At 31.2% G+C, this 12,596-nt stretch overlaps 1 protein-coding gene across 2 annotated transcripts in view; it reads left to right on the top strand.

Moving 5' to 3' along the window:
• Positions 1-581: 581 nt before the first annotated feature.
• Gprk2 (G protein-coupled receptor kinase 2) overlaps positions 582-12,596 on the top strand; it is an 80,238-nt gene continuing 68,223 nt past the window's right edge. For both annotated transcript variants that reach the window (XM_026633807.2, XM_026633806.2), the window contains exons 1-2: positions 582-1,097; positions 12,443-12,538. In XM_026633807.2, the coding sequence (XP_026489592.2) occupies positions 1,046-1,097; positions 12,443-12,538 (148 nt within the window). In that variant the 5' untranslated portion in view covers positions 582-1,045. The remainder of the gene's footprint in view (positions 1,098-12,442; positions 12,539-12,596) is intronic.

Below are 12,596 nucleotides of genomic sequence, written 5' to 3'. Positions count from 1 at the left end.
GTACCTTATTATTATCTTTTTTACAATTTCTAAATAATTGAAGCTATCCAAACCAATCTGATAATTAATCTGAAATAATTTTGTTTCCGTAACCGTATCTGAAACTGGTAAAATATTATTCACATATCCATATCAGAAAAGTTACATCTATAGCATCCCTGATGAATAGAACTGATATTATATTCAATTTAAAAAAATGTGAATGTGATTATAAACATTTTTTTTACTTCAAAGTTTTAAACGTCTAACAATTATTAGTCTGTTGAAAAAATATTACCTGTTAAAAGTTTTAGTAAAATTAGTTCTATATATTTTATTGCTAAGCATTTAATTTAAGATAAATTAAGATTGCACGATGATGTGCGGCAAATTAGCGTTCAGGAATAAATATTCCCTTATTTTTTATTAATTATTAATGAAATGTTGATTCATCAAAATAGTTATTATTGTATGATCTTTTAACCTTTTAATAAACGATAATCGATTTTGTAATATAACATATGACGAATATTGTTATTTGAATATTATATTTCCATTTTTTTTTGTTATAATAGTAGCATATAAAGTTATATCATGGCAACTGGAATTGTACCGTACCTTGCTTGCGGTTGTGGTCATTTGTAGCGTATCGCTATCCGTCGTCAATAACTATACGATACGATCCCGGGGCGTGTTCTGCGTAACAGAGAACTGAAAGAAACTGACCGGCTTATTTCACTTTCATCACTTAAACGAGTAAAGTTAACTCTTTGTGGGTAAAAAACTGAAATGCGAGCTCTGTTACGACCCGTCACACCCCTGTGAGAGATCGTGATTCGTGTTCGTTGCGTGTCTCTGTTTCAAGGGTTGTGCTATTCCCGCGGCTGTTTAGCAGTGTTTACTATAGAGTGACTGAGCTGATGTTGTGCAGTGTAAGTTCTGTGTAAGATCGCGCGTTATTCATTGATGGGCGGCTTTTTGCACGCGGCGAAGGCGGCAGATCGGCCGCAACGGCGGATACCAGCTTTCCGGAGGGTCTACTTTAAAATCCGCCACACTGGAACTGATGGAATTAGAAAATATCGTAGCCAACACTGTCTACTTGAAAGCCAGAGAGGGTACGTTGTTATTTACAATTTAAATTAGTTTCGCGTATTATTATTCATGAGCGACTCTTGGATTATTTATTTAAAATGGTATCGAGTTGTGCGTGAATCTTGTTTACCGTGCAATTTGTAAACAGGGATAGTTGAATGACCTAATAATCAGTGTTTTAATATATATTAATAAAGTTGATCAATAGACTCCTGTATGCACGTAATAGCGGCTATCTTCGGCCGAAAAGTAAATAAATCTTAAACGGCTGGCCCATTAGACATTACACGTTAGTCATAATTGTCTGTAATCAGCTGTGAAATGTAATTTACGACTTGAGGTATGTCATTATTATTTATATTCCTGGTAAAATATTTTACTATATTTAGTGATCTATTTAAACAAACTTTATAAAATTATAACTTTACTTTGACATTTCTAGCAGAACTTTTGAATTGAAGGAATCATATTTACAATTTGGCCTTATATCTTAAATCAAAGCATTTTTTTTACTTAATTAAAGTAACAGCCTCTATCCCTTCTGAGGAGAAGGTTATATATATATATTTTTGTAGTGCTTTAAGATATTGTGGAGTTGAAATTAAAAAAACATTTTTCTAATTATTATAAATATTTCATGGCCAATGTACCTCAATTATTTTTATACATAAACAATTTATATGAATATAAATTTATGATATCAGAAATGTTTTACATAGGACTAAATATCCTTGATCACTAAAAATATACACAATTCTCTGTTTTCCTAGTATTTGTATCAATACAGTGTTTTAATTAAATGTTAAACATTTAAAACAACCTTGAAATACAAAGATTGTGGTTTATACTTATAAATGGTGTTCATTTAGTGATTAGTTCCATGTAGTAGTGATTAGTTAGTTACAATACTGTTTTCTTCAGATTTTTTTTTCCACAATAATAGGAGAATGGTGAAATTGGCTATGCGATGGTTAATGATCACCACTGCCCATAGACAGTAAGGTTGTATGAGATTTGAACCATTTCTTACACATGAAAAATGTACCAATCTATACTCTATTCCAACCAGAAGAGGAGAGAAGGCAAATAAACAATTTGACAGCAATTTAATGCAATACCATTCACGAGACCGTAATTAATCTATGATATTTACTATGGATTTGCAAAAAAATGCCATTTTGAAAGTTGAAGAAACTGTTATCAGGATTTTGGAACTAAAATGAAAGTGGATATAAGTATTTTAGTGTTTTATTATAAAGAAAGATAAATTAATCAAGAATTGTTGCACACAATATAGCTGTGCTATTAGCAAATCGCAAATACATAAATGTAACCACCATGTAGCTAGTATATTAGCATTGGTACTGTAATTAGCACTCGCTTATTTATTTGAGAAGTATTTTGGAGAGGTATTATTAAAAATGTTAAGTGTTCTTGAAAATGTAAGACCACACAAACTTAACAGTACATTCTTATTTCTCTTAATATTCATTTTCCCGTACCCTCTTTTAAAATCAGTATAAGTTTAAAGCATATCCATAAATACCTAGTTTTATATATAGTATGGACGATCTTTATAGTAATTATTTAAATGTCAATTAAATAAAATTCATATTGAATATTATTTATAAACATTAATGTGATTGTATGATTTTATTTTTTATATTAATTGCATCTGAATTGACCTGCATTAAATCAACTTTATTTGATAATTTTTTTTTTATCAAATAAAGATAATATAAATGATTAACAAATTATTCATTGCAATCTAGTTATTGTTATCAAAGTTTTATAATATTTGTCATATCGATGGTTTGACAATAAACAAACTTTAAAAAATAAAAAGTTTGTAATGGATTAATCAGTGTTTATTGTACTGAAATAAGTTCAAAAGCTTGTTCTTCTGGTGATATGCTGTTTGTAGTTATACATAGAATACATTTCAAGTTCTTGCAAAGAGATATTCTTGGTTTAAAAAAGATTCTAATATATACAAGATTATACATACATTTTTGGCATACATATATTATAATATGTTGTATTAAAAAAAAAAAAGTATTCCTTATTTGTTTTGATGCGTTTTCACGCACAGTATTTTTACACTACTATTTCGCTATTTCTGCTACCACCGATTGAGAGAATTCTTGTTTTTGCCAGCAATTGTACACTATGTCCGGCGCGACTGGCTAGTCCTTGAAAATGATTGCCGAGGCCGAAATCACTTAGGAGGACATCAATACTTTGTGAATTTAGGTTTGATGTGTGACTCAGTGTAATAGCAGGCCCGAAACATATCTTTGACCTTATTGTTTGCAATAATTGTTGTTGAAAACTGATTTAAACTTTATTACATTACCAGTATCTACAGACAAAGGTGACATACAATCGGAGCCAAATATTGTACGCCATTAAAAAAAAAAAAGTTCCAAATTTAAAATTCGGTCACATAACGAATACTATTTTTCTCTTTGATTAATTATTTATAAGTCTAGGTAGACTTTCAAAGCTGAAAACGCGTCGAAAAAAAACTAGTGACCAACTGTTGACCTCTAAGTAGACGCACACTAGTAAAGTAGTGTGACGCTTGGCGAGTGTCAAACGTAGCTGTCACGCACACCAAGATAATAAAGTTGACCCGTTATAATAATATAAAAATAAATAATCTAATTTTTTTTATATAGAATTTACTATTTAAACGACGATATTTTATAATAATGTCCGTAATATATTTTGTTCCTTATCGCATTCAAAGGTTAGACAGTTACATAAACCACTTAAGATAAAATTGTTCAAACGCATTATGTCACATGTTTGGTTTAAACACAAAACAAAAGTTTATTGAACTTTATCGTATTATAAAAATTACGACCTGTTACATATTAATATTATGTACAAATTGTTTATTTTTTTAATAAAATAATTTGACAGGGTGCTATTTAATCTGTATACAATTTTGGTACAATAACAAAAACTGCTGAGTTGTAATAAATGGAAACTCAAATAAAAACTTTTTATGGTATTTCTTGACATTTGAATTTAGTTTAGAGTCGATATCACATTTTCTACGTAAATTACGCATACACGTGTAATAGCAAGACCCAAACGGATAAGTTTAAAAACTGAAAGTCACACTTTTTTAAAACGCTCCTAACTCTCATCAATCTTTTCCATTAAAAAACAAATAATAAAACGGCAGTTCCGGGTTGAAGGCTAAGCAAAGTAACAGCTTTTAAGTGCCCTCTGCCTATAAGGGCTGCTCTTGAGAATGTTTGGAGCCCATACGCTATGGTGTTCCAATGCATTCTGTTGAAAACACGTAAGGCAGAATTTCACCCGACACATGTATACACTATTCCAATCGAAGTAGGAATAAAGTTGAGCAAACCTTAGTGAATATCATAGATTAATCAAGCTCTCGACTAGTGATATCAAATGTCACACGCGTCAATTTGCTGTCAAATGTTGTTTATTTGGCTTTTCTCCTCTTGAGGTTGGAATAGAGTATAGTTTAACTCACGATCTTTTCCTCTAGCGCCGAGACCGAGTTGATTTATTACAAGCACAAAAAAATCGACTTCACATAAATTAAAATAAAATTCAAGTAAAAATCTTTATCTTATGTATTTTTTCCTCCTAAGTACTGAATGGGCAGTATATTCTCTGAAAGATTTTTTTTTTCAAATCGGTTCATAAATGTCAGAGCTTATATATATACAAATTGATAACCACTCATTTTTTGATGTCGGTTAAAACACTATTGCTTTGCATTTTGAATCAGCAAACTTCGGTTAAAACTCACGTGTCCTAATCACTCGGTAATCTCGGCTTAAGAGTAATTGAGCCAATGTAATTAAAGACACAATGGATACAACATAGTAGATAGATAGGTTGGTAGCATTGATTGATTGCGGTTTGTTTCTCGCAGTGCCTGTTTATACGGGCGAAGGTGATCACTTATCAGGTGGATTCACTTACCAACCTAACAAAAATAATAAGACATTTGCCGAAGTTGGATTTAAAAAAAAAGCGCTTGTGTATTATCTTCGAACAGTTGTGAATTTAAATTTACTCAAATATAAAATATAATTTGTCATAAAAAAAGAATGCACGCAGCATTCTTTTTTTAAACGTAAACGGTATATTATAAATGGAAAATGCAATTTCATTATTAAAATTGTTCACATAACAACACTCCCAATACGCCTAAATAATTAATTGAATACAAGTGAATTGACTAACTAAGGATAGGGACAAGCGTGAACTTGTTTAATTAGCATTCATGGCGCCGATCGACTGGTTTCATGCATTTCTAGAAAATACACCGTAATAAATTAATACGCGAACAAAAGTGTTTTAAAATAAGCTTTAATAATAATAATAATAAAAAAACTTCATTGCACTCAATATCATATAAAATAATAGTACATATACCGTATATATACGTATACAGTACTTTATTTAGTAGTGATGAGGGTTGGTGCTGGTCTTCCGAGTATATAACGGTTCTTCTACGATAACAACTAAAGAACGTCCTTAAAATACTTATGTTTTGTTCTGAGAAAATAAATTTTTAGTAAAATTCAAGTCCCATAAGAAAAAAAAAACCATATTTTATCCTTAGAGGTGGTATTTCTTCAAATTGAAATGGGAAGTTACAAACAAAATATAATTTTCCAAATCAATTCACAAATGACCGAGTTTTGAGGTCAAACATAAAAAAAAAAACAACAACCGAATTAAGAACCTCTTCTTTTTTTGAAATCAGTTAAATAGTGTAGATTCGATTAAATTATAATGTTAGAGAGAAAGAAAAATGAAAAATATGTCATTAGAGAACTCATTTTTTTTATACAGTTCAAACTAATTATCATTATCATTACATAGTATAAAACAAAGTTGCTTACCGCTGTCTGTCCCTATGTATGCTTAAATCTTTAAAATTACACAACGGATTTTGATGCGGTTTTTTTTAATAGATAGATTGCTTAAAGAGGAAGGTTTATCTGTATAAGACATGCACATTCATGCTGTTGTATATTTAGTGGCAGTATTGCACCCGTGCGAAGCCGGGGCGGGTCGCTAGTTATTAATATATAAATATTACATAGATACACAGAATTGGTGTTAAGATCGAAAATATTTTTATCGCATAAGTAGGTACTCGTCAAATCATCTATGAATTAGTTTTTCTCATCATGATTTCATATTTTTAGTCACAAATATATTACTATACTGTCAAACTTTATTGTCACGTCACATGTTTACAATTAAAGATTAAACTATTTAATAGGCTAGTTTTTTTTTTTTAATGTAAATATATTTTAATGTCAATGACCCGAAAAGGAGTGCCAGATCGACTATTTCATATTCAAGTAAATCGTTCGTATAAGATTGTTTACACTTTAAAAACACCTTAGCTGGCTCAAATGCTAGCCTAATATGACCGTAAATGATTCTATGTTTTTCTTCTCACTTAACGGTACAACTAATTAACGAATTTTAAATGTTAAGACTTTGGGTCAAATTGTAGGAGCCATTAAAAAATATATTTTAATTCTTACTCAAATCAAGTGAGTTAACTTAAGTTGGTCCTGCACCTTTGAATTAACTTAACTTATAGTGACTTTAATTTTGTTTTTGAATTTATTTATGTAACATGTTCGTAGATATATGTACAATCCTAAAATTATTATTGTTATGCTGTTTAAAAATAAAAATATACAGGAGTATATAATCATAAAACCGACAAAATTACATATATAAGATATATCAAAGACAAGAACTAAAATATTATATATTTGTAAAGTAAAAATATGAGTTCATTATTTAATTATATTTTTTAAGATGTCGATCTAATCACATGATTGTAAGTATTCTATCTCCCAGAAATAAATATTGATCAAAAAATTTATATAAAATGTATGTTATTAGTTTTTTTTTTTGAGAATAGTCTAGCAAAGAGTAGGCTTTACAAATATTTAACTAATAAATCACGTTTTTTGTCTAGGTTCACATTAACATAGGATTTAAGTATTAATTACTTGGCGTAACACAAACGTGAAGTATAACAAACGTATCTTTGTGCTAAGCGTTGCAAAAAGTATGTTCCTAACTCAGTATATTGTGATATTTAAGTTTCTACTTAAAATGTACCATATAGAAACCTTAAATAGGAATTTAAATAAACGAACGATAAAATAGTAAAAACGTAGTGTAGGATGACCTGTGGTGAGGTGGACGGACTATTTAAAAGAGGTGGCAGGTACGGGTTTTATGCGGGCTGCCCAAGATCGGGATGGTTGGCGTTCTTCTAGCAGTTGTGGATGGAATAAAATGTCCTTTAATGTAATGAATAAAATCTCTTAAAAAGCCTACATCTGGGCAAACGTCTCTTCACCTGTTAAGGAGCCTCTGCTCCCATTGGGGTGGGTTGTTTTCCAATACGGTTCCTAACCAAATACAAGATGAAAATAATTTCTTCATATTTTAGTCCAGATTGTTTTTTTTTTATATATACAATATGATGAGTAGTCCGCCGCCCATAGACATTAACTACATGGCCAACGGGCTACGAACCTTGGAAACTAAGATGTTATTATACTATTCTGTAGTTACAGTGATTTATTCACCCTTCAAACCGTAACATAGCAATACTAAGTAATGCTGTTCGGCTAGAGAATATCTGATGAGTGGTTGGTACCTACACAGACGGGCTTAAAGCTATACCACTAAGTGGCCATCTCGGCTCTCTTATTAATATAAGTGTTCCAAATTCTTTTACTTCATAGGATATATTAAGTTGGCAACACTAAATCAAAATGATTGACGTCAACCTTTAAAATCCTCATATGGTATAATTACATTTGCCGTTTTAGTTACTTTTTTTAAATTTTGATTTTTAATGTTGCACGCCTGGGAATAACATTTATTGACACGTTCGTGTTAAATGAAAATGGTGTGATTTGATGCGGTTCGACACTTAAGGAACTTTAATTACTGTATTAAGTTCTTATATGGTCTTAAAGTGTTATTTATACGTCGGGTACGCTAACTGAAGTCTTAATTCAATCGCCTGTTAGACATTCCACACGAGCACGATTTATCGCTGCGGAAAACCTTGCGCCTTAAACCCTATTTGTACATTTTCGTTATCATAATATACGTTTCTGTTAAATGATTTTTTTTTTTTATTTTAATAATTTGGTTAACAGTGACACTAATTTAGAACTATTCTGCCAAAAATAATAATGTGACTTAATTCAAATTTACTACAATATAAGTTTGAAATGTCTAACGTTTTCAATCAAATCTCATCAAAAATCAATCGCTATATTGGTACAATGATTTTATTTAACGAATTATATTTGATCGTCCGATCGTTGATTAGTAAGAATAGTTTTTGTATCATAACTTATGCGTGTCAATAACCTCTCCGGTCGATTTTGACGACGAAAAAACATATCTTGATCGTTTGTTGATGCAGATTTGAAATATTTAATAGAATAGAATATAACTTTATTAATGTAAGACAAAAAGGAATAAAAAAAATTTGATCGATCGAAAAATCAAACGATTGGCACGTATCATATAATATCTTTAAAATCGATTTAAATCATTATCATCATCATCAGCCCACATTCGTCCACTGCTGGACATATGCCTCTCCAAATGCACGCTACTGTGGTCTTTCTTCGGCAACTCGCATCCAGCTCCTGCCAGTCGTCTTGCTCAAATCGTCACTCCACCGTGCCTGAGGTCGTCCTACACTACTCGATTTAAATCTTGGATTGTAAATATACTATTTACTTCGACAGATAAATAGAAGTAAATTAAATATTGTATGTAAAAATCTACAACATATATGCGTTCCAAAGAAACGTTTTGAGATATATGACGGCGCGTTTTAATCTAAAGAGAGGTCTGTTACTGACAATAGGAGAACATCGTATAGCGCTGGAGTCTGTGATTTTGTTTAAGAATAAATCGTAATGTCGCCAGCGCTCTATGTCAGCGACAACTTGCTGTCTAGTGTATCATTATTATATGATTGATTTTGTTTATAAATTTTACTAGAATATTATAATACTTTGTTTCGCAAAATGATTAGTTTGACTTTTTGATTAACTGTCCTACATTTAAAATATCTTCGCACGTGACATTGGCAATAATCTGTGCCCTCTCGGCACAAATAAAAGACCAAAAAATAATAATATCTAAAATACCGTGATGAATTCAGATGAAGGCCATTATATAATTTATTTTTTGATATGAATTGAAAAGTATCTCTCTCAGTTTTATGATATAATATATCATCATATTTGAAAATAGAACGCAATGAATAATGTCATGTAATGTACGTAAATTAACATTTATGAAAGCGGTAAAGTTTGGTCAGTGTGAAGTGACTTAACAAGATTTAGCGTTTAATTGCGCTCCAGTTGTGACAAGCTCGTGGCCAGCGATCCAGTTCTTATTAAAATTTATTTCAATTATAAATCAATGCATTGCGTAACCTCAATCTATATATCTATTCTATATCTAATAATACATACATACATACATACTGTATATCTAATATAATAAAGTTGAACGTGTGTGGTTTAAGGCGTTAGTGCTGGGAGCTGCCTACGATAACTATAAAGATTTAAATATTAGTTTCATTTGCGTCATATGATCCGTTTATTGATGGAGGCGACAGATCATAATATAACAATCATTAGCATTTAGCATTTTAGCATTAGCAGCCTGTAAATTTCCCACTGCTGGGCTAAAGGCCTCCTCTCCCTTTGAGGAGAAGATTTGGAGCATATTCCACCACGCTGCTCCAATGCGGGTTGGTGGAATACACATGTGGCAGAATTTCGTTGAAATTAGACACATGCAGGTTTCCTCACGATGTTTTCCTTCACCGCCGAGCACGAGATGAATTATAAACACAAATTAAGCACATGAAAATTCAGTGGTGCTTGCCTGGGTTTGAACCCGAAATCATCGGTTAAGATGCACGCGTTCTAACCACTGGGTCATCTATAACAATCACGACTATTTAATTTTTTTTTTTTTTAAATAGACAATTTATAAATAGTCCTGGACAATCGAAAAATCTCGCTCGGAAAGAAATAACTCAAGAACGAAGAAAGTAACTCAACTGGATCATAATTTTTGAATCATTTGTTGTTTATCATTTATAATATTTTACTGACATTATAGATGCGAATGTTTGGATAGATGTATGTTTATCAGTAAATCACGCCGAATTGGCTGAATGGGTCTGAATGAAATTTGGTACAGAGATAGATTATTGTAGCACGTAAGTTACTTTTCATCTCGAAAAATAATATCTAATACCTGCAATAGATCTATACATATTTATTTTATCTAGTAGTTTCAATTGATTGAATTGCTGTTTTTATCCTGAAGGTTTTTTTAATATATATATAAAACAATATTGAATCTTCGAAAAATGGCGAGTCATTTATAGAAATGAGGAAGAGAAAATGAATAAGAATTGATCCTCGTGGAACGCCTTTACAATTTTTTTTAACTTGAATTTATGCGAGCGCCTCTATTTCTAGTATTCGCTTAAAATAACTGATTTTTTTTTTTAAAGTCGTCTTATTCTATTATGGGATTTATTTTATCTTATTTGTTTTAAATTTTGTGTCTCAAATTTAAAAATAAATAAATATATATATATGTATCTTTTTTCGTAAGCATATTATATTTTATTTATTGTGGCCTCGATAATACACACTGAACTTAAATAAAACATTAATCTGTAGGTAATTGGCTCAAATAAAAGCTAATGAGCAACATAACATGAAATCGACTTGTAATATACAATATACTAGCTGTATATTCTATGATTGTATATTTTATACAACGATCGTGTCAAATGTTGCCCGTTAAACCTGACATTAATATGCCCATGTCTAAATTCCAGGCTAATTCAATGCCAAATTTAATTACGATCAGTTCAGCGTGTTACAATGTTCGTGGTGAGTTATCAAACTGACAGAGATCCATTCTCTTAATATAAGTATAGATAAAATACCAGTATGCATCTAAAGTTAAATTAATAAGGGTATTATTTGTCAATGTTATATATGAAACATTAGGCATTACTCTATATCCCCTCTGTGTCGAAATAGAAAAACTATATTCTCATTGAATATTAAGTGAAATAGTTATTTAAAACGCATGCTACTTTTGTTGTTTACAATATGTTATACGAACTTTACTATAAAAGATATATGAAAATTATAAAAAATTCTAATACTTATTTTAATTTGAATTTCGAACACAATTAGCATTCGATTGATTGGCCCGCTGGTCTAGTGGCTTGAAATCATTAGGTCGGGCCGATTAAACGTCATTGAGTTTTTCTGTAGAAAAACCCCCACCGACTACGTTCTGAGCCGAGGTGCGATCTCATAGGAGACACCCTCAGGACGAACGTCACTCTCGAGCCCGAAAGGGTTCAATTTCAAGGCTGAGTTTTTGCTTGCTTCCACTCGCCCCAACGTCCGGTGACGCTGTAAAGGCCAGTGGGGCAAACAGCACTACATCATTCAGGAAAAAAAAAATCTGTAGAAAAAGAAAAAAGTCTGTCGCGTCGGATTACGAGAGTGTGGGTGCACTTATGTTTGTCCACACACTTTGTGCTCTATAGTATGTCCTAAGACACATATGAATTGTTTCACGTAATGTTTGACTACATTGTCGTTTCGTGTGAGAGAGATAGCGTATTTAAAATAGTGCGAATAAAAAGATAGCCAGTTGTTTGTCACTTATGCGTATTACACAGACCAACCAATCAGTGCACTTTGGCAAAGACCGATTCAAAACAAATAGACAAAATCTGCTTCTTTTTTTCATGTATGTATTATAGTATTCTGCGAGGTTACTTTTTCGGATATCATAAACTTTATTAATTAGGTACATATTGCGATTTTTTAATCGACTTCGGTTAAAACTCGAAATTTAAAATTCGACTATAATCAAAAAAAATTATGTACTTTGTGGTTTCGTATTATACGATCGGGTCTAATAGTTAGTTTATAATATATATATATAGTATATATAGTAGTATATATAATAGTATATATACCATACCCGGCTTCGCATGGGTAGAATAAGGATCTACATAAAGCGTATATCTACATATTTATATATTCAGAAATCATCATTAGGTTTCAGACAATTTATACAAAAAATAAACGAATTAGTCGTCTAAAAATAACCCTATGTATCCTTCCTTTTGATTTATCGCGTACAGACGCGACGGGGGGACTTTATTTAATAATATGTAGTTTTACATATGAAAAAGGAATGAAGATACATATTAATTGTGTACGTTTGTCCTCAGGCGGTTCCGATAGCAACAAGGGCAAAAGCAAGAAATGGCGGAAGATCCTACAGTTCCCTCACATATCGCAATGTTTAGATATAAAAACAAAAATAGGTAAGTACTTTGTAATAAGTTCACTTACAGATACCATTTATATATATATGTATATTAT

Source organism: Vanessa tameamea, chromosome 24 (genome assembly GCF_037043105.1).
Source record: "Vanessa tameamea isolate UH-Manoa-2023 chromosome 24, ilVanTame1 primary haplotype, whole genome shotgun sequence".
Taxonomy (NCBI): Eukaryota; Metazoa; Arthropoda; class Insecta; order Lepidoptera; family Nymphalidae; genus Vanessa; species Vanessa tameamea.
This window is presented reverse-complemented; position numbering and strand designations above follow the sequence as displayed.